At 42.5% G+C, this 23730-nt stretch overlaps 1 protein-coding gene across 8 annotated transcripts in view; it reads right to left on the bottom strand.

The window, feature by feature from the left end:
- The window catches only part of PTPRZ1 (protein tyrosine phosphatase receptor type Z1), a 133262-nt gene extending 115922 nt beyond the window's left edge, over nucleotides 1-17340 (bottom strand). For 3 of the 8 annotated variants that reach the window (XM_077178986.1, XM_077178987.1, XM_077178990.1), the window contains exon 1: nucleotides 16789-17340. In XM_077178986.1, coding sequence (XP_077035101.1) covers nucleotides 16789-16846 — 58 coding nt within the window. In that variant the 5' untranslated portion in view covers nucleotides 16847-17340. The remainder of the gene's footprint in view (nucleotides 1-16788) is intronic. The other 5 variants (XM_077178989.1, XM_077178991.1, XM_077178992.1 and 2 more) reach the window with 4 other exon arrangements.
- Between the last annotated feature and the right edge of the window lie 6390 nt (nucleotides 17341-23730).

Genomic DNA, 23730 nt, shown 5'->3' with positions numbered 1-23730 from the left:
TTAACACCTTTTTTTAAAAAAATCACATTTAAGTACCTGTGACAGAACAAGTCAGATTTTCATTAGGTTCACTTCTAGAGCTGTGTCAGAATGTAGCCTTGTAATTGCATAGGAATTTAAAAAAAAATGAACAAGAGATGAAAGCAAAAATTCTTCAATTAAGTTTTATCTTCAGACTGTAAGCACATGCAACTGCAGACCTCCTAGGACTTTCACAGTCATTTATGCAACACAGAAATACTGAAATGACTTCAAATTGAGTTTTGGATGGAGCAACAGCAAATCTTCTGGCTCTCTGCCATGCCACTGTATTTCACAGTTTGCTGCTGTTCTGTCACTGAATCTCTCCAGTTTAAGTCATGCATTTATTTCCTGCTCTGGAGTGATCAAAGCTTTCCCATGTAAGACAGAACATTATAATTGCCAATTTCAAAGGGTTTTAGGAAGTTGCTTTATAGATTTAAAATCATTAGCAACAGATTTTGTGCTCATCTAGTGAGATATCTTCTAAGTCTAACACAAGCATTAGTTAATTATAGTTTTGACTAAGCCTTTAAGGTTTTGACTGTAGTGAGAGCAGCATAACATGCTTCACCTCAGCTGAAAGCCTTGGAGATGCAGGGCTTTAGGGAAACTCAGTGACTCACTGGGGAAATGCATCTGTTGTCTTTATGCCATCTAAAGCACCTGATTTGCTACAAAAAGGAGCACATGCTGTATTTTCTTCCAGGGCACTGCACAGTTGCTCATTCAGCTGCCAGACCTGCCTGTGGCAGAAAAACCTCCTGTTATTCCAACAGGGGTGGTGCAAATGCATATGCTTCTTACACAGACTAATGATACAGCTACACACTTTTCTGGGAGAGTTACAATGCACTTTTGTGTCTAACTGGTTCACTTTCTGCAACACAACAAAATTAGCAATTGGTCCAAGACTGAAAGATGAAGAGACTTCATGGGTGCAGGGTAAGCAGGTGACTATTCAGAGATACCCAAAAGACCTAGATAAGTACCAGACTGAGCATCTGACCAGGAGATAGCAGCATTCTTCATCAGGTTTCAAAACTACAGGAGACAATAGAAATCCTGCTGGTTTTACACTGGATAGCAGCTAGATAAGAGACAGGGTCTGGAATTCCATGTATCACTGCTTTTATGACAGGCATAACCCAGCATGGGCCAACTGCTGACCCAAGGCTTTGAACCAAGCTACAGAATGTACTTTCCTGCCCACTGCCCATCACAGAGCAGCCCTTCCAGCAGTACAGGCTGCCAAATGCACATTTGTGTGCCTTCCACTACAGAGATCCCTACTGCAGCCACAGAGTGACAATGCTGTGGGGGTGTAAAGGGGGAGATGGTAGGGAGCCACAGGAGAAGGAAGAGACCAGGGATTTGCTGCTTGGGATTTGCTGTTCACACACAGCAGCAGCTGCTGCTCTGGAGCAGGGTAGCAGGGGTGCAGTGAAGAAGAGAGGGCAAAGATCTAGTCTAGCACCTGGAAATGCTACACTGAACCACCTTATACCACCCATACTGAATAGTTAGGTTTTCACTTTCAAACATTTCTACAATTCCCACCTTCAGCCTGGTACAGATCAGCAGTGTTGCCCATCCCCAACTGCTGTGCTCTGTCATACTGTGGGTCATATTGCCCTCCACAGCTGTGGTTCAAATCTCAGTTTGTGGGAAGTGTTTAGGACTGCCATCTCCTGTTTCTTTGGCAAATATTGTATTATTAGATGATGACAGAAAGTGTCCAGTATCGGCATCATATAGTGGTTTAGGGGTAGTATGATCAACAGTTGTGAATTCCACATATCTAGCCATCTAAACAAGATGTGTCAGCATAATTATTCCCTGTATGTGTCCCTGAGAGGCATGTCCCAGTTAGTTATTCTTTGCACATTTTGCTATCTACACTGATCTTTATTTTACCAGCCAAGCTTGCCTGTCCCAGTAAAGGGCATGCTGGCTGCTGTGAGTCCCAGCCTATGCACACCCAGAATTTTGAGTTCCACTGCAAGATGATGAAATCTCTTTGATTTAATCATACTCAGAGTAGGTTGAATTTCCTGTTTCTTTCAAGTGAACAACAGATTTCAGGGTTACATGTGTTTTGAAAAGCTCTTGCCCATCCAAGGAATTATTTAACTAATGAAGCAAACCATGAAAACCTGTATTACAGTTTTGTTCAAATGCACTCTTTACAATTGTGATAGAACACGTAGATCATATTAGAAAAAGCTGATTAACTCATATTACCTTATTCACCAAAAACAGGACTTGATTTTCTGGTTGCTCCGTATACATTTTCCTGTATTTCACTTGACTACACATAACCTGAAACTATTTCTTTTTCATCACTGTCTTATTACCTTCAGCAGATTTAGCTGAACCTGTCTCCTTCCATTCAGCAGGGCAATAAGGATATTTTGAATCTGCTCTAAAGTGCACTTGCAATATGTTTTACTATGATGAATCTCTTTTTCTACAGTAAACATATAGCTGCAAAAGCTCATCGGGTCATATAAGATTCACACATATTCCTAACAATAGGGCATATCTGTTCCTGCTGTCATTTTTCACAGAATCACAGAATCCTTAAGGCTGGAAAAGACCTCTAAGCTGATCAAGTCCAACCATGAAGTCCATCACTTTATCATATCCCCTAGTGCCACTTCCACAAGTTTTTTTTCAACACTTCCAGGAACAGTGACTCCACCACTACCTTGGGCAGCCTGTTTCAATGCCTGACCATCCTTTCAGTGAACACATTTTTTCTAATATCTAATCTAAACCCCTGTTTTCATGAGGACAGCCACTGCTCAGATAAATCATTAGAAGGTTTTGTGTCACAGTCTTACCACTCACACAAAAAAGTTTGGAACATCCCATACAGAGAGAGATGACTACTGCCACATGGAAACATACTTTGTCTGCTGATTCATGCATTACAAATCCCACTGTGAATAGCAAAAACCAGAAAATACTGAAAAAAGACTCAGATTAAAGGATATCTTTGCATAATCCTCAGGAATTTTTCATGGAGGTATTTTGTACTAATGGATTAAAAGAATAATTTCTAGTCTAAGTATTCCTGAATGAATTCTGTTGAATGTAATACTGTCTTGACACTGGTCAAATACATACATAACTTCTAAACACAGAAATCTTTTCTGTCTCTCATAAAGACATACCAAAAAATAAAGCTTTGAAGCTGATTAGGCAACAGTGCAGCAAAAAAAACTCAGAGAGAAACAAAATAAGGAATTTACATTTTTAAACAATGTTTTGTTAGTTCTAATACATATTGATTTATGTTTGCTTGATTTTTTACTATGCAGAGAAAGCACTAAACAAAACAGAAATCCCTTTTTCTTCATCTCAAATAAAGGAGGAGGAACAAAGAGAGAAAAAGAATTACATCAGGTATGTAAGAATTATGCTTTAAAAGGGGTGCAGAAACCAGTCAAGGAGAACCCTGACAAAGTTGCTGGAGTAATTTTACATGAGTAAACCACCATGTAACTGCCTGTTTCTTTGGCAAAATGTGCATGTAGTGAGAAATGGGGCTGACAGAGAGGCCAAACCATCTATACGAGAATATGAGAGGTGGAAGTGGAGAGGATTAATGAGTAATGGGCAGATGAGCCTGAGAATACTCTCAGAATTCAGCCAATGCAAAATCTGACGCTGAAATAAAATTAACTGAAATCTCCTATGCTTGTATCAGGTGTGGGGTGAGAACACTGCCAGTTCTCTAAGATGTTCAATTGCTAGTATTTTAACTCTACCTCTAGCCCCTGATGTCATACAATCACATGAGCAATTTCAAATACTTTCCTTTAAAGGAGGTTTCTTACTTTATACTTCTACAAGTAATCTTGTTTAAAATAGCAAATGGTGAACAGCCTCAAAACACAATAACCAAACTCAAAATGTAAATTTTTAAGTCTCATGATTTTATATTGAATTTAAGATATATAGCCTCCTATTTATATTTTTCTTTATTTTACTGTATGTATTTTGAAATGCTGAGAGGTGCTTGAGATGCTAAGTGAGCACTCAGTACTTCAGCTTACAAATGTACCAGTCCATCATGAGGAGTGACTGGTTTATGTTGTTTTGGTGGGCAGCTGCCTGGCACAGCCAGATGCACTCTGCTTTTTTTTGCACAGTTTGAAACTGTGCCATGCTACTCACTGACAGGAACTCCTAGATCATTGACAGGACTTTCTACTGCTTCAGGTGCCACGGGCTCTTATAAAAAACATAGTATTCTACAATTACATAAAAACCCCCCAAAAACAAACAAACCAGAAAAAACAGGTTTGCCTTTTGCTCCCACACTAGAAACACTTTTCAGAAATCCACTATTGTAATCACAGAATCACTAGATTGGAAGAAACCATCAAGCTAATCAAGTCCAACCCATGCCCTAACACCTCAACTAAACCATGGCACTGAGTGCCACATCCACTCTTTTTTTAAACACATCCAGAGATGGTGACTCCACCACCTCCCTGAGCAGGCCATTCCAGTACATCATCACTCTTTCTGTAAATAGCTTTTTCCTAATATCCAACCTATATTTCCCTTGGCACTGCTTAAGACTGTATCCTCTCGTTCTGTCAGTTGCTGCCTGGAGCAAGAGACCAACCCCACCTGACTACAGCCACCTTTCAGGAAGTTGCAGAGAGTGATAAGGTCACCTCTGAGTCTCCTTTTCTCCAGGCTGAACACCCCCAGCTCCCTCAGTCATTCCTCACAGGGTTTGTGTTCCAAACCCCTCTCCAGCCTCGTTGCCTCCTCTGGACACGCTCAAGCATCTCAACGTCCCTCCCAAACTGAGGGGCCAGAACTGGACACAGCACTCAAGGTGTGGCCTCACCAGTGCCCAGTACAGGGGAAGAATGACCTCCCTGCTCCTGCTGGCCACACTGTTCCTGACACAGGCCAGGATGCCATTGGCCTTCTTGGCCACCTGGGCACTCTGCTGGCTCATGTTCAGCCGACTGTCAACCAGCACACCCAGGTCCCTTTCCTCCTGGGCACTGTCCAGCCACACCGTCCCCAGCCTGTAACATAGCAGGGGTTATTGTGGCCAAAGAGCAGGACTCGGCACTTGGATTTATTAAACTTCATCTCATTGGACTCTGCCCATCCATGCAGCTGTTCCAGGTCTCTCTGCAGAGCCCTTCTCCCTTCCAACAGGTTGACCCACACTCCCAGCTTAGTGTCATCTGCAAATTTACTAATGGAAGACTAAATACCTTCATCCATGTCATTAATAAAAATATTAAACAGAACTGGCCCCAGCACAGAGCCCTGAGGGACACCACTGGTGACTGGCTGCCAGCTGGATGCAGCACCATTCACCACCACTCTCTGGGCCCGGCCATCCAGCCAGTTCCTAACCCAGCACAGAGTGCTCCTGTCCAAGCCCTTGGCTGCAGCTTTTCTAGGAGTGTGCTGTGGGAGACAGTGCCAAAGGCCCTGCTGAAGTCCAAACAGAGAGTATCCACAGCCTTCCCCGCATCCACCAGGTGGGTCACCTGGTTGTAAGAGGAGACCAGGTTGGTCAAACACAACCTGCCCCTCCTAAACCCACCATGCTGGCTGGGTCTGATACCCTGGCCATCCTGTAAGTTCTGTGTGATGACACTCAATATAAATGGCTCCATTACCTTACCCAGTACTGAGGTCAGGCTGACTGGCCTATAATTAACAGGATCCTCCTTCCCACCCTTTTTGTGAATGGATGTCACACTGGCCAGCTTCCAGTCATCCAGAACCTCACCAATGAGCCAGGACTGTTGGTAAATGATGGAGAGCAGCTTCACAAGCTCACCTGCCAGCTCTCTCATCACCATTTATGAACATCCAAGCAGCTCAGCAGTTCTCCTCTTGGATAACAAGGGGACCATTCTCTTCCCTGGCACCATCTACCAATCTAGGAGGACGGCTGTCCTGAGGACAAGCCATCTTCCCACTAAAGACTCAGGCAAAGAAGGTGTTAAGCACTTCTGCCTCCTCCTCATCTGCAGTTACTGAGTTCCCTCCCATCCAGTAGAGAACAAACGTTGGTCTTACCCTTCCTTTTGCCATTAATATATTTGTATAAATATTTTTTATTATCTTTTACAAAAGTTTCCAAATTAAGTTCAAACTGAGCTTTGGCCTCCCTGATTTTTTTCCTACATGCCCTAGCAATCCCCTTAAATACTTCCTGAGAGACCTGACCCTCCTTCCAAAGACAATACACCCTCTTTTTATTCCTAAGTTCCTTTGAAAGCTCACTGCCCATCCAGGCTGGATGTTTGCCTTGTCAACTCATCTTTCAGCACACAGGGACAGTCTGCTCCTGTGCCCTCAAGATCTCTGTTTTGAAGCACGCCCATCTTTCCTGGACTCCTTTGTTTTTAAGGGCTGCTTCCCAAGGAACTCTGAATAAGTCTCCTAAATAGGCCAAAGTCTGCCCTCCGGAAGTCCAATGTAAAAATCTTATTGATCTTCTTCCTGATTCCACTAAATATTGAGAACTCTGTAATTTCATGATCACTCTGCCCCAAGCAGCCTTCAACCACCACATCTCCCACCAGCCCATCTCTATTTGTAGTCCTTCCCCCAGTGCACTCACTCACCAGCTGTAACAAAAAGGTGTCCTCCACACATCCTAAGAACTTCCTGGACTTTCCTCTTTTTTGCTGCATTAAGTTCCCAGCAGATGTCTGGTAGGTTAAAGTCACCAACAAGAACAAAGGCTGGTGATCCTGAAACATTCTCCAGCACTCTCCAGCTTATGGAATAAGCTATCCACTTCTTCCTGGTTGGGTGGACAATTGCAGACTCCCAGTAGGGTGTCAGCTTTGTTGGCCTTCCCCTTAATTCTTACCCATACCCATTATCATTAGTTTTAATAGCCATGGCATCAAAATCCCTGCTAAATAAAGGCCACCCCTCCAACTCTTTTCCCTTTCCTGACTGTCCTGAGGAGCTTGTAGCCATCCAGTGCAACACTCCAACTGTGTGAGTCATCCCACCACGTTTCTGTGATGGTGACTACATCACAGCTTTGCTGGTGCACCATGGCTTCCAGCTCCTCTTGTTTGTCACCCATGCTGCATGCATTGGTATACACACACCTCAGCTGGGCTACTGATTTCACCCCTAAATCAGGCTTACCACCTTTGGGCCTGCTTCCAGATAGCCCAGCTGCATCTCCTTCCCCCTTCAAACCTAGTTTAAAGCCCTCTCAATGAGTTCTGCCAGTTCATGCGCTAAAATCCTTCTGCCCTTAACAGAGAGATGGAGCCCATCCAGTTCCAGCAGGCCAGGTGCCAAAAAAGTAGCCCCATGATCAAAGAACCCAAAAATCTGCTGATGACACCAACCCTTGAGCCACTTGTTGATGATGATGTGGGCTCTCCTATTCCTTTCATAGTTTTTCTCTGCCACCAGAGGGACTGAGCAGAACACTACCTGTGATCTTGCCCTATCAACCACTTGACCCTTTAGTGCCCTAAAGTCCCTTTTAATTGCCCTGATGCTCCTCTTTTCAATCTCATCACTGCCAGCCTGGAGTTTCAGCAGTGGTAATAATCAGAGGACTGAATCAGCCCAGGGAGTCTCTTGGTAATATCCCATACCCTGGCCCCAGGGAGGCACAGATCCTTGACATATGGGGCCCCCTGTTCCTCTCAGAAGGGAGTCACCCACTACCTCTATCCTTCTTTTCTTTTTGATGTTAGAGGTGCTGATCCCTCTGACAGATGAAGCATAATTGGGAGGCTCACTGGGCAGATCATTTTCTTCTCCATCATCTGGCTGACCCTCTGGATTCAGGGGCTCATACCTATTCTGAAGTGGCACCTGGGTTGGGGATAGGGGTCAGGAGGAATTTTTATTACCTGTCCAAGTACGGATCCATTTCCAATCCCCTTCATCCACCAGGTGCTCTCCTACTGCCTGACGGTGGGAGGCATGGGAGTCCTCTTACTCCTGGTGGACCTCCTTCAAGGATGAAAGGGCTGAACTCCACCCATCTATTTCTGTTTAAATTTCTCTATTACACCTTAGTCTTTCAACTTCCTCCCTAAGCTCAGCCACCAGTGAAAGCAGATAATTCACCTGTTCACACCTCAGGCAGCCTTCTCCTGCAATGCCTCCTGGTAGTACACACAGGCTCAAACACTCTGCCACAGAGAGGGGTCTGGACAGACACATTCTTTTTGGAGGGTTCTATTTTGCTATGCACATTTTTACTAACTGCAGTTTTTCATTGTGTAAAAACCATAACTAACAAAAAACCCAAACCAACCAACTAACAAAACAAAACAGACAACAAACCAAAAACCCCATTAGAAGGAGGAAAACTGCAGGCCTGCCTGCCCTGCCTGTGTGAACTGCTGTGCCATGTCCTCAGAGATGTGCCACGCTCCTGTTTGCCCAATCTCAGGATTAGGAACTTTTCTGAGTTTTCAGTATAAATTTTCACACTGCTAGTTTACAGTCATTTGGGTTTGTGTTAGCGCTACCCTAAAACTTGTATAGGTCTTCTAAAACCTTTTCTCATTGTTTTTTTAACACAAACTTAAAGTGTGTTAGAAAAAAAAAACCCAAACCAATAGCAAGTCAGTTTTTCTCCAACATTGCAAGATACATGAAATGCAAAGGTAGTGACCAAAACTCAAAGATATGAAGAAAGAGGTAGGCACAGATCACACAGATCACAAGACTCTCCCCAAACTCTGTGCAAATGACAGGTGGGTGGGTTGTGTGGCCAGTGCACCATTTGGAATGACATATCACAGACAACTAACTGGAGAGCTCCAAGAAGCTGGAAGAAGGCTCTTGGGCCACCCAGGAACTCCCACCCTGACAAATTTGTTAGCAATCATACTTAGACACGCCTATCAGAATAAGACTTACAAAAGGTACTGAAAGAAATAACTGGCATACACTTGAAACTAAATGACTTTTCTAAATGACTAGAAATAGATCAAACACAGTTGGTCAGTTTGGGGACGGAGCCAGAAGAAAAATTGCCCAGAGCAATATTAGGTCCCTTTTATAAAGCCAGCTGTTACTCTGATCATTAGCTATTTAGTCTCAGCAAGCAGATGTTTTTCTTTTTGGGAACTTCTGCTGAAATCATGGAGTTCAGCATATAAAGCAATTGAAGAATCAAGTCTTTTTTAAAATGCTGATTTTAAAGGCTTATTTTTTTCCTCAAAATATTTGCTGTAGCTTTCAAAAAGCTTTCTGTTTCTTCGGTATATGCTGCCCCTGCAGAACATCACAGATTTATCTTTATTAAGGATTTTTTTAAGCTTTTGAAAAATGGCATTATTTTTGGAAAAATGTATTCTGAAGCATTATGATACAAACCAATCTAAATCTCAATGAATTCAATAAATCCTTCCATTTTCTTTAGGAAAATATTTCATGTGGTCTGGATAGCTTATTAAAAAAAAAAAAATCTGTTCTAATTAAAGAACTTACCATGACAAGAAAACTTTAAATGAGTCAGGAATTCTTTGTCCCATTCTGTTACAGAATTTACAAAACCCTGTCTTTCACTAAGATACATTTGATGTGATTTATTTTTATGCAACATTCTTAATATATAGGATTTTGAAGACCAATTTTCTGTATGATGATTTTTACACAGTAAAAGTACTCTTAATGTCTCTTATTTGCCCTTTCGGTGTTACTGTTTAACCACCTCTTCCCTGCTTTACTCTTATCCTATCTCAGCAAACAGATAAATGAGGCAGTGAAGATGGATAACTTTTCAAATGTTACCTACTTTATATTTCAGCCTTTAGGTAATCCAATATTTAGCAGAAGTTTTGTGGCAATGAGGATGACAATTCCCAGCCAAATTACTAACAGATATAGTGCTCCCAAAAACTTCAAATGAAATCTCTCACTGGTCAGGTGAGAAGTCCTAGTAGCTTCATACAGAAATATAAGTGTCTGAATGCTACCTGCACATTAGGATATTTAATATTTCAATATCACAGAGAAAATTTCAAAGTAACTACATTCTTTACATTTAGTGAAACATAAAGGATAGTAAAAAAACCTCAAACATGTCACCTTGTTTGTCTAACTGGATGCTGAAAAAATCAAGATAAGGAAATAGCACTTTTTATATGGCAAGTGGCCAAAGTACACCCAGCCTATTTTTTAGCCACTGAATCTGAAACTGTGGTGCCTTGACTTAGAAAAAAATTCAAGTGCAAGACAGCTTGAAGAGAATTACCCCCTCCAGGCAATAGCAGTAGGCTCCAGGGCCTCGAAGTTCAGGCTGCTCCACTGTCTTTAGGTGATCTAAGCAGCTGAGTGCAGTAACAAGCAACTGGCTTGGCCAAGTGGTACTCAGCTGACCAGGACAGCTGATGTAAAATGCTGAGTTGCTGAAAAAACATTTGAGCTTTGCTCACCTGTGAGCAAAGCTGCAACCTAGAGTTCCCTTCTTTGAATAAGTATCTGGAACTATTAAAGAAACAAGCAAAATCTTATCTTTTTCAGAGCACAACCAGAGAAAAGGCAGGGATAGTGATTTATGCATTGTATCCAGCGAGTAGATAATGAAATACTGAGTAGGAGGAGGTATAAGAACTCATATTTCCTATCTTGCTGTAGCATCATACTAATTCAGAATCCTTACTTCAGAAGCCTGAAGTGGATGCTTAAGAAACAGTGAGAAAAAGGCAAACTTATATGCTGGAAAATTTTCTTGCTAACTTTCCCAGGTTCCATTTCCAGTTCCAAAAACTCCTGAAATAGATGTGGTTTCTAACTGCTTAGCAACCCTCTTTTAAGATTTTGCCCAGAATCCTCTCAGTTTTTATTTTTATTTTTAATTTAGAAAAATAAGCTTAATTGCTTCATATTACACAAGAAGTATGAAAAGTCTTCTGATTTGACAAAACCTAATGTTTGGAGACAGAAGACGTGGGTTCAAATCCCTTTATCTCAGACCAGGCCTGCTCTCTAGACTGTCTGGGTAAAAGGCTTTAGTGACTGGGCTACAATATGAGAAGGTGGCACAGCCAGCACCTTGTCCTTTGTCCTGAAGAGAAGTAGCAGCAGGCAGATCAAGACACCTGATTCAGTCAGCAGATATTTAGGGAAGCCTTACTGACTTAAGGTTCAGGAAAGCCACCTGAAAGGACATTTGCATGTGGATCCAATGAAACTTTGGAGTGAAAGAGGCATTGAGATGCACACAATAAGGTCAGGTGAGGAGGAGGGGGACTGTAGCTGCCTGAAAACTTCCTGGAAGCCATCAAGGTATGAGCTGAGTCAGGGAGCCTTTTGATTAAAATTTGGGTTTAGACACCTGAGTTCCAGAGGCATCCTAGTTCCATTGCCAAGTGTTCCTCAGCAGATGTAGGATAGGACTTTCACCATCCTTGTGACTTTCACCACAATAATGAGCTCTGAAATTGACTAACTCAAACAAGAGCTCCTGGGGTCTTCAAACAGTAATGAAAAATACTGATTTGTAGGGTGAAATAGAACTCCTTCCAATGGATGAAAGAAAACCAAAGCCAAGTGTGGGCAATAGGAGCTTTTGAGAGACCTGCCTCATCTAGAATAATCTGACACTCTCACACGCTGTCTGCTTTACTTAAAAAGTCTATTATTTCACCTCTATCAGATAGCACCATAATTACCAGCCAGTGATGCAAATAAACCCTCACCTTGTTTCTAAAATTTCCAGTTATTTCCAGTTTAGCCTCACGAGTGAATGGACCAACATCAGTAATTTGTATTCAACAAGCAACCTGCACCATACCTTCCTACAAAAGTATTCTGCCGCCAACAGCTCCTCAACAACCTGCAGGAGCCAAGTTTCATTTATAGTCCCGGCTTCTTTGAAATATTTGCTATCTTTCATTTAGTGGATCTTGTTTATTTAATACTGTAAGTCCTTTTCTTCCTGTAGATTCATCTTTCTAATACAGAAGGCTTGACATGTATTCAAAAAGGTAACTTTTGTCTTTATGGGAAAAGAAGCTTATTGAATAGCCAAAGGATGTCTTGTACAGGAAAGCCACATAAATGGTGCAAGAAGCTGTGAGAACTGAGCTGTTAAATGGGAGCTGGGGGCTCCGGAACTGCCACAGACTTCCAGGCCCTACGGGGAATACTGAGAAGCACAGCACATTTGAAGAGGAATTGAAATTGTCAGGGAAAGAACAGAATCTGTTCACCCTTAAATTCCCAATTAGAGATCTCATAGTGGGAAGTGGCCACTTAAATGATGAGCACTGAATATCTAGGGAATAGCCTTCCTTAAGAAATAGGCAAGTGCCTATTTTCATAAATTAACATCCTAATTTACAATACAGATTATAATGATAATATTTTCAAATTACCATCTTTGTTTTATACATACTATTTCATTTCTCTCCAGGAATCCAGATAAAAGGTAAATTCAGAGATGAAGTAAGGCCAAATGCAACTGAGAAAACTCTCCTTATAAATTGTATTGATTCCATGTTGAAAACTACATAACTATTTTAGGTATGTCCTACAGATGACTAGTGTGCTAAGTAAATATTTGTCTAAACTGACATTAATTTGAACATGCCATTAATTTTGTCACTTTTCATACCTGCCAGTATTTGAACCTAAAATAAATCCCTATTTAGATTTTGATACATATAAATCTCTATGGTGCAAAAGTGCATAACATATATATGGCCACAATATAGGTGGCTAAAGTGGAAAATAAATCAGTTCTAAAATTCTCAAGTTTTGTTTTAGCTCTTATGTTTTAGATATAGCAGGATTACATGTCTCCACAGGAGCTATGTATCATCATCCATAGGAACATATAATCTTAAGCATTAAATGTGCTAAAGCATTAGAAGTAGTATACATTAATATTACTGTGATGCAATTCAGTTTTAAGTGTGCCCAATAACTGGCATACAAAAATATTTCCAAAAGAAGAGATCAGTGCAAAAAAGAAGGATCTGATCCCACAGTCCTTTAATAGTCTAAGGGCTTTCTGAGTCGAAGAATGTGGACATGAGAATGAACACAAAGTGTGATTGCATTTGGGAAGCCAAAGGGGTGCTCTGCTTCAGAGTCTCATAATTTTTCATAGTGACCCTCCAGTAAAGAGCCCAGAGAAGTTGCTTTCATCTTGATAGGGAGGTGCTTGCTGCCTGAGAGATCGGAAATACTGTCCTGATGTCAGTTGTGTAAGAAAAATAAGAATATTTAGGGAATTATTACCATCTTTGTGCATAAAGTCATGGCACAGGGATGCCAGAAACAAACTAAAAATAAGAGATCTTTTCTAGATAGTGAGAAATTAAACTGAGACACAACTAATTAAGCAATTAATAGATTAATGAGCTGCATTTTGAGAGGTAAAACCCTGGCTGAGGCCAGATAGTGACAGCAGTAGGATACAGATCAGCTAATTCTAGAGATAGTTTTTACTTTATTTGGGGAAACTACCCATACATTTGGCTAATGAAAGCATGCAATATTTTTAATTCTTGCCTAAATATTTACACTTTGACCCAAATTTAACCACAATTACAGTCTAATTTGTTAAAACAAGTTCCTTTTTCTATGAACATTTTCTTGCCTACACAGATTCATAAATAGTATACTTACTGAAAAGGCTCCAGATACTATTTTCATAGGAACAATGCAACAAAAGGCTCAAAAAGGGCACACCTCATTGACTTTCAGGTTATATGGAGCACATCAGCAAGCCAGGGCAGATTTTCAAAGAGTATCTTCAGTCTGAGATACATGCAGGCTGAAGATTACAGATTCATAAATTTCTCATTTAAAATAAAAATATAAAAAAATTGTCCATATAGGGTTGTTTGTTTTTTTTTTTCCTTTAGTCTCAGTAAAAGAAAGAACTTAATAGGAAATCTCTAAGCACACAGTAGTGTTCACAAACAATGGCATAGGATTTCTTATGAGCTTTTGTGGCTGAATAGCATCTCACTCCACAGGTTTCACTGGACTTCACTGAACAGCACTCACTGAGAGTACTCAGATAATACCCTGCTCCATAAATAATTACATCAGTACTTGATGGAATCAAGTTCCTTGGCTTCAGTAGCACTGTAAAAGAAGGTGCTGTTCATAACTCAGCAGGGATATTAGAATTAAGCTCCTAACCATTTCTTCAGTAAGGCAAAGAATGAACTGTCACTGTCTTGTCATTCCCAGAAGAACTTTCTGCCTCCATCTGCTCTAACAGTTTATTCCTCAGTGAGGCTGACTTGGCTTGTCTTTTTTGGACACATATGAGACAGATTTCCCTGATGAATCTCCCAATGTCAACAGCAAATCTCCCAATCAGATTCCCTGAAAAGAAGCACTGATAAAGCTCTGTACCAGACCAGCTGAGGATTCAACAACGTTTTTTGAAACTACAAGCAAATGATGCTGGGATCTCCATGTTACCTAGCCTCACACTAATAAGCATAGGCTCCACAATGCAAAGGCAGATTGCCATGCTCTCCAGCACCAATCCATTCACAGAGCCCTGGGTCTGGCTTCTTCTGCACCAGAAATATTTAATGGTAAGAGCCAGACAGTCCCATCCAGTTCTTCTCACTCACCAAACCCTTGGAACTCTACATTGGTGGTATGCAATAATTTATTTTCTATTTTATGAAAAAACCCCAATCAACCAAACAAAAAACAACAAAGAAAATGATATCAGGATTCTAAGTATGTGTTTCTATGAACTAATGCTATCACATCATAGCATATTTGTTACAGAGAGGTAATCCAACAGGAACATATTCAAATGCAATCTGATTAAATCAATCTAATGGCCTGTACAGGTTATTCATTCTTGGACACAATCATACTGTTGAACACACTGACTAATACCCTGCTCCATAAATAGTCTAGCTCATGAGTCTTAAGAAGGATGCACGACTGCAACCAAATCAATCCATCACACCTAGAAAGGGGGTCTTCTCCAGGTCAGGTTTGAAAACAATAGTGTATCTGTCTTAAGAAACAAAAAGTAGCTGCACTGAAATCTTGAGTGTGAGTAGAAAACCTTTTCCTATCCTGTCAGATCTTGTAAATTCATTAATATAACATACATATGCACAACAAGTACCCATATATAATATTACATAAAACCAGCTCATTTCTAATAAGATGCTAGATAAAATGATTTAAAACAAATGAACAAAAAAGGTTACAAAATTATGTTTATGTCTTGCATTGCTTCCAGTGTGATAGGATCACCTGAATAGGGAAGTTCTTTCCAAAATTTAACTGAGTTGTATTACATTATGATGATATTATCATATACTTGATCTGTTCTCAAACATTTTCATATACCTCCACACACATGTAAAAGCACCTGCTAATTTTTTTTCGTTTAAACAGACTTGGGAGTATATCTGATTTTAGGAAACAGGTTGTTGATGTAAGAAAGACATTATTAAAACTTAAAAAAGTTTTATAAGAGACCATTCTTTGCCACAGTATAAGAGAATTATCTGAAGTAAGGGAATTGGAGTAAGCACCCTATTTTTAGGAATAGGTTAGTTTAAAAGTGACATTAAAATGTTATCAATGCCTTTATGAATATTATACATTTTAACTGAAGATCAGTTACATTCATTACGTTTATAGATTATTCTCTCACAGTATTTTCTGAAAAGAGGCAAAAACTTTCTTCCCATAAAATAAAAAAGTAGTTTTCCCTAACTAGCAGAACTTGCTACTAAATTAGAAGTGAAACCTAACCCCGATCTTTGTTTATAGAACTGCATGGTTTCAGAAGCAGCTCCACCTATTGGGTGACAAATGTAGGTTAGTGACTACTTTGTCACCGCAGACCTATTGTAAGACTGGTTTTGTACACAAGGCTCCCAAGCTCCCAAGTTCCTCATACTTAAATATAAGCAGCTAACCGGTATTTTCTAGTGATCTATTTAATTAGAATTTATAAATTCAAAACGACCATCCATCAGGATACAAACCCGACCACAAAAGCTGCTAGTGTTTATTTGATGAAGCACTTCTAACAGCATTAAGTGACTCACACTGGTTATAATACCCATCTTATCATGTAACAGGGAACGGCATGATTTTTAGGATGCACTCCAGTTGCACGCGTCTGCACGAGCTGAAAATGAATTTGGTTATGTAAGCAGTCCTACTAACATCTATATATGAATCCATATTCTGTATGCGGGGTCCCACGTGAATGACCGACTCGTATTTTGCATGGTTTAGGGCAACCACTGACGTTACCCGTTCAGGGAGAACGAGTCATTTTAAAGCGAAATTTTGCACCATCCCCTCCTCTTCGGAACAGTTCATGCGAGACCTTAAAGTAACATCTCACATCCCACGTCCCCAGAGATGATCGATATCAGCACTGCCGGCCATGGATTTTCTCTCTCGCCCCGTCACCGGCGCACACCCGGTCCCTCCCCCGCGGGTGCCGGACCCCAGCGGGCTCGGCGGGGCACGCTGGGGAGCAGGGGCAGCGTGGGCTGGCGAGCCCCGCTCGGAGCAGCGCCGGCCGTGCCCTGGGGTACCGCGCATCCTCGGAGCCCGGCGGCTGAGGTAAAAGGAGTAGGAGAAACGCTCCCACCCGTGGCGTTGACAGCGTGCTTTCGCGGTGTGGAACAGGCACGGACTGCGCCTGCATATCTATGTAAAAGGGATCACAGAGACCAAAACCCACCGGAGCACGGGGAGAAAAGTTGTCCCGAAGCCCGAAGATGAATTCATGTAGAGATCACTCACCCACTCTGATGATACAGATGAGCTGGATGCAGGCAGCCAAGCTCCCGAGAATGAGCATGTCCAAATCGTCCCTCGTCTCCTTCCGACTGCCTGCCTGCCTGTCCGGCTGTCTCAGCCTCCTGCCCGCCCGCCGGCCTCCGCGGGCTGCTGCACCTCTCCCTCGCGGGGCTCCGGCTCCGCGCCGCGACCGCGCCCGGCGGCCGCCCCCACGCTGCGGGCGGGCGGGCGGGATCAGCGGCGCTGGGAGCTGGCGGGGCCGCGGCTCCGCTCAGCGCATGGCGGGGGCCGCGAGTGGCTGCGGGGGAGCGCGGGCTGTGCGCTGTGCCCGGGCGGCTGCGTGTGCGTGGCTGTCCGCTGGATGTGCCTGTCGCGACTGTTTGTGTGTCGTGTGTGTCGTGTGGATATGTGTGTGTGTGTGTGTGCGCGCCGTGTATGTGTGTGCGCACGGGGGGCGGAGACCGCGCTCCGCTGGGCGGGCGCGCACGTGTGCGCGCGTGTGAGAGTGTGTGTGTGTATGTGAGAGTGTGTGGATATGTGAGAGTGTGTGTGTGTGGATGTGAGAGTGTGTGTGTGTGTATGTGAGAGTGTGTGGATATGTAAGAGCGTGTGTGTGTATGTGAGAGTGTGTGGATATGTGAGAGTGTGTGTGTGTATGTGAGAGTGTGTGGATATGTGAAGGTATGTGTATATGTGTATGTGTGTGTATATGTATATAAGTATGTGTATATGTGTGCGCACGTGTGAGAGTGTGTGTATATGTGTGTGTGCGCGCGTGTGAGAGTGTGTGTATATGTGTGTATGTGTGTGTATGTGTGTATATGTGTGTGGGCGTGTGTGTGTGTGTGCCCGCTGGTGGGTGTGAATGTGGGGTGCGGGAATGGGGGTGCGTGTGCGGGGGTGTTGTGCGCGGCGAGTGCGGTGGCGCGCACCCGCGGGCGGGAGGAACAGAACCCTCTCCCCCCTCCTAAAAAGCAGGAGGGAGGGAACGGGGGCCTGGGGACCGAGAGGGGTTCACACGGCTGCGGGCAGAGCGTGGCCCCGGGGTCGAGGACTGGGACACAGCTCCGGCGCTGGCGGAGGGAGAGCGGCCCCGCGCGGGAGCAGCCCCCCAGACAGCGCCAGCCTCCCCTTGCCGTGGGAAGAAAAGTTTATTTCTTTAACAAGATCTGTATAAGAGGCGGAGACGGGGGGTGGCTCTGGGCTTCTTGAGGTCTCCGAGGTCAGCGGGGTGCGCGGCCGGTCAGTGCAGCCCGGAGCACACGGAGAGCAGCGGCCGGGGAAGGACCCTGATGGAAGCGCTGTGCCCGGGCCGAGGGTCGGAGCTCGGGGCCCGGCTGCGGGCGCGCACCGCCATGGGCAGCCGTGGGAACGGGCACGGGGCACCGGCGGCGCTGGGAGCGGAGCCGCCTCTAAGGAGGTGCTGATTGCCGGCTGCTCCCTGCCCCGGGAACCGGAGGGTTTGCGTGTTCCCTGGGAACTGGAGTGGCAGCGGGGGAAGGGGCTGGAGCTGCGGAATATCATTATCCGACGGAGAAGTGGGTCAGGGCGCAAGCACTGGCACCGTTTTTGCGGGAAGTCAAAACAAGACCAGAAAAAAAGAAAGCAAAAGCCACCCAAACCAGAAGTGAAACACGAAGGCAAAGAAACACCAGGTCCCGCGCATTGGGAAGTGCGGGCCGAGCAGCGGGCCGGGGGCATGCAGAGCAGCACGCGTGGTGCGGGGCCCCAGCCGAGTCCCCCTTGCCCTGCACGCACCCCGACCCGGCGGGGGGGGCACCCTGCCCTCTGAGCTGCGCCTGCCTTCCCACGGCCTTGCCGCGCCGAGCCGAGCTCTCATGGGAAAGATAAGTGGGGGCTGGAAACACCCCTGACAAACACAAGAGATTTTGGGAGCGTTAGATGGTACACACGGTCCTCGGCTCCATCCCAGGCCCGCCGAAGTGCAGCCCAGGAGCCGTGTGAATGGTGCCTGTGTTTGTGATACTGTTTGCATCCGAGTGAAACGGCCTTTTCTGCACGGATGTGATGCGACTTTTAAGTGTAAAAACACTTGGTGCTTTATAGGTACCCTACTCTACCGAGCCTCAGTCCTCAGGCACAGGGGCTGCATCTGCCAGCTTGTCCTTCAAAGAAGACAAAAAAAAAAAATACGATCCTGTGTGTTTCTCATTTCAATTTTCACCTGCTCTACCTGGCTTTTTGGGATGTTATGAGCTATCTTGACATTAAACAAAGCAGAACTTTCAGAGTGAACAAAAGTAAGAGGAGAAAGTGCCAAGATGCTCAAGCAGTCAATTGTATTTGGAAAGCAGTCTGCAGATGTGTCTTCTCATGCAAGGTCAGCATCTTTCAGGGTACTACAGTGTAAATACAATAGGGGTTGGTTCATTAGGAGAAAACTTGAGTGACACTTCGTGTTAAATGGACTTTCAGCATCATGGGAAGAAACAAGCTTCATGTGCTGAGCTCCACCAATATAAAACTATTTTAGGACTGTCCTAAGGGAAAATGTTAAAGATTTTAATCAGCTGATTTTCATTTTATTGAATGAATCTAAATGCCAGGAAAAAGCTATAGTGATTTCCAAACCCATGCATAGACAAGCATGTACAAACACACTGATCCACATATGGAAGACAAAATACTAATACAAATAGTTAATATATTTGAGATAAACTCCAGCTCCAACACCATTTTGCAACTGGCTTAGTTTTTCAGTAGGAGTAAGAATAATTCAATATTGCATATCAGTATGCATAGTTATTATTGTAATACACAATATATTGTAATATACAATATATCATTGTAGTGCACAGTATAAAACCAGAGCCTGCAGTAATGCCTGACTCTCAGACTATACCTCTGCATGGCTTTTCTCTCAAGATGACAGGTAGATGTAACTCAGTTGTGTTGCTTCTAAGTATGCAAGAGCTTGCAGCAACTTCTAGGTTCCTCCTCTATCCATGTTGGAACCAACTTTTGAGCAGTTTGATGACTTTTTAATTGCCAGGTGCTCAGCTGTGACCAGCTGCTCCCCAGTTTGTGACTGTCTGACAAGACTAAAGGACCTCCTCTTAACAGTTGCTAGCATGATTAGCTGCCCAGGTATATGCTGGAAAAAGCTTTAGATAGGTCAGTGTATTTCTTTCTTACAGGGTTCCTTTAAGAATTCCCTTTTATTTAGCCATGAGTAAGTTACCCATCATGAACACATCCACAATGAAGGGTAAGTACAGCATTCACAGAGGGCACTACCATTTCCTAGTTTTCCACTGTAAGTACTACACAGGGAGAATCTGGACTGACATGGTTGTTATGCTGACAGTTAACATTCAGTAGGTAATACACTATAATATTATATGAGGTGGATGATGAACATTTAAGACAGATCACCAGTGAGTGTGTTAGACTCTCCATAATTTCAAACCTTTACATTCAAATATAGTCTCCCTAAAACATGGCCACAGATGCCTACACTAAGCAACTCATCTGCAGTTTTATAGCCTATTATGCAGAGATAATTAGGATGGATTAGAAGGTTCATCTCTGGCCTTTCAGTGTGTGTGTGCATAGCTGGTCAGAATAAGAATTAAATTATAATATCCTGTTGTGATTATAATTTACAGCTGCTTTGAATGGGTGTCAGTGGTTTAGAAAATACACAGGACAGAGGCCAAGTTCTACAATTCCCTTCTGGTTCTTGAGCTGAGGAATGGCTGGGGACAGAGCTCTCTATGGTACAGGAAGCACTTGGCTGTGGTAGGGTGACACTTCATCTTTGCCTTCAGCTGTCAGTTCATGATGTCTTAGCTTGTACTGTGACAAGCCAAATTCACAGAAATTAGTTTGGAAATAAACGAATGTGTAAAGAAAATAATTAACTAGCTCAAAACATGATTTGTATTGCTGCTTCCTCTCTCTTCTCTATGAGGTATAAATAACCCAAAACGTGTCACAGGAGCAAGCAGATATGAAATGGACTTGTAGCTAACATTACAGATTTCTGTTTCTTTAAAACTCACTATTCTTATTGATGACTTAGCAATGAAAATATGACTTATTTTCCTCACTATACTGTATAGTAGATATGTTGGGGGTTTTCATAAAGCTTTTTTTTAGTACACAATATTTCTACTTTTACTTTTCTGAACATTAGCAAATCTTGATGAGAAACTGTTCCCTGTTTAGTCACTGTTTAAAACTTTTCTCCTTTTCAAAGGCCTTCAATTTTGTTTTTAAATTTCTTTAATGTTCAACTTTCATTTCCAACCTGATGTTAAATATTTCCTTCAAATCTGATCTTTTTATCAATTTCAGCATTTTTTGTTAGGCTAAATGAACTTTTTCTCAGTGTTGATACTGTAGTTTCCTTTGTATTGTGACAACCTTGTTAATTTCCAGAATGAGTCATTCCATGGTTCCTTCAGCTTTTAATTTTTTTTCTAGCTCTGAGTGCTTTATGGGTGTTTTTTCACAATAATGTCAGTTCCTTGTAGCATTATCTTCTTTTCTTGTTTTCATTTTCAATAATGTCTTTGATATTTGTCAAATCCATTTTTGGGTTTACATGCAGCTTCTCTTCTCTTCTCTTTTCTCTTCTCTTCTCTTCTCTTCTCTTCTCTTCTCTTCTCTTCTCTTCTCTTCTCTTCTCTTCTCTTCTCTTCTCTTCTCTTCTCTTCTCTTCTCTTCTCTTCTCTTCTCTTCTCTTCTCTTCTCTTCTCTTCTCTTCTCTTCTCTCCTCTCCTCTCCTCTCCTCTCCTCTCCTCTCCTCTCCTCTCCTCTCCTCTCCTCTCCTCTCCTCTCCTCTCCTCTCCTCTCCTCTCCTCTCCTCTCCTCTCCTCTCCTCTCCTCTCCTCTCCTCTCCTCTCCTCTCCTCTCCTCTCCTCTCCTCTCCTCTCCTCTCCTCTCCTCTCCTCTCCTCTCCTCTCCTCTCCTCTCCTCTCCTCTCCTCTCCTCTCCTCTCCTCTCCTCTCCTCTCCTCTCCTCTCCTCTCCTCTCCTCTCCTCTCCTCTCCTCTCCTCTCCTCTCCTCTCCTCTCCTCTCCTCTCCTCTCCTCTCCCTTTGCTGGAGAAACCCACATTTTCATTCAAAATATTAAAAAGGAGTGTTAAAACACGTGTCGTCCTGTCACTACTATCATTAGGAATATCATTCAGATACATGATGCAAAACCAAAACCCACATTCATTAGGAGTCATGCTGAAATCAAATGTGTCAGATGTGTCAAGTTAAAATACTGGTTTTCTTCAGAGCACTTGCTTATTGCCATGGGTGTTTAATATTGAATGGCCCTTTACATGGAGAAGTGTTAGCACAGGAACTCAAACTTTTGTTTTGGTAATATTAAGATACAAAATAAAAGTAAACCTGCTGTTTTTGTCTACTTCAATTTTGTTTAGTATTTTAGAGGATCAAGATTATTCAAAACCTATTAACAGGTAAATATTTTTTTTTTCATATTTTAAATGAATTCCATTTTTGCACTCTACCTAGTGTTACTTTTATTTCTTTAATGGGGCTGAGGCATTACTTTCCCAATTCATCTGCCTCCAAGAACACAAAAAGACAAGAAAAATGATGACTTTAATGCCCTTTTTTGTCCCTTTCCTAAAAGAGAAGATGTAACCCAATTTGGTTTTCAAAGCTAAGCAAAATGGCAGTACATGTATAAATTTTCCTCTCAGAAAAAGATCAAAACTTGACAGTTTGACAGGAGCCAGGTGCCATCACAGCCTTGGAAGGCTTGTGTGAGAGACAAAGTCTATTCACATAATCTGATTTTATTATTTTACTTCCTTGTAAGAACCAGTTGAAAAAAGCTGAACTGTTAGATGCACTAAAAAAAGCAGGGTTTAAATCTGTTTTTTCAGACAGCTCTCTGTCTGGCCTAGCCATGGAAAAGGCTTAAACATCATGTCTTCTGACAAAGCAAAGCAAAGGTTTATGGGCTAAAAATCTTATATATTGCTTTCTCCCAGCTTTACCACGTGATTGTGAAATAAACTCCACATCCCCCTACCAACTCTGTCCTTTTGGCAAAACCAGTCTCTGCCTAGGTGATTCTTTAAGTGCCAAAACAGCTATTCTTTGTTAAGTCTGCTGAGGAATGACCTTCTAACCCCACTATGTATCAGAGCAGAGTGATTATCGAGTGTAGGAAGTAAGCAATGATGCACTGAAAGGCAAATTTTGAACATTTTTTATGTATATTTATGTACACACACGCACACATACATACATGCATGAGCACTGAGTCAAATTTGTCTACATTTCCTTCTTACTTGTTTTTGGCTGTCTGATTTGTGATTTGTTTTTTGTCAGATTTGTGATTTGTTTGATCACAATTTACCTCTCTGTTATGTGGCACTCAACACTACTACTCGACACCCACTGCTACTACTCAACACCTCTTATGAACAAGTGTTTCCAACATATTTATTGAAGGCTGATTCTGTCTTTTCTACACAGAACCTCTCTGTAAAGAAAGATGCACCACTGGCTGAGTTTTTGACTATATTTTCATCTCTGTGGGAGCCATGGCCACGTTGTAAAAATCTTCTTACTCCAGTTGTAAATCTCTTCCTATGTTCTAGACTAATGGATATGCCTCTAGGGACATTTGGTTATCTTCCATCCTTCTATGGAGCAAAGAAATGAAAGGAGGAAATGAAAATAATATTTAATACTCCTATTTAACTTTTCTATTAATTTATGCTTGGATTATTAAATGTAAAACTGGGAACAGAAAGTACAGCTTTGACCACACTGTCATATCATCCCACTGCCTGGTTACCTGTTAGCAACACAGTAGTTTCCCACAGAGACAGATAAGGCTAAATCCTGAAATGATAAAAGAAGAGTGGGCAGGAGTGAATTATTTAACATCCAATTCCCTCACAGTCTCCAAACACAAGGTAATGTGACTTCCTGGGATGTTTAACT

The sequence above is a fragment of the Agelaius phoeniceus genome, chromosome 5 (assembly GCF_051311805.1).
Source record: "Agelaius phoeniceus isolate bAgePho1 chromosome 5, bAgePho1.hap1, whole genome shotgun sequence".
Classification (NCBI taxonomy): Eukaryota; Metazoa; Chordata; class Aves; order Passeriformes; family Icteridae; genus Agelaius; species Agelaius phoeniceus.
This window is presented reverse-complemented; position numbering and strand designations above follow the sequence as displayed.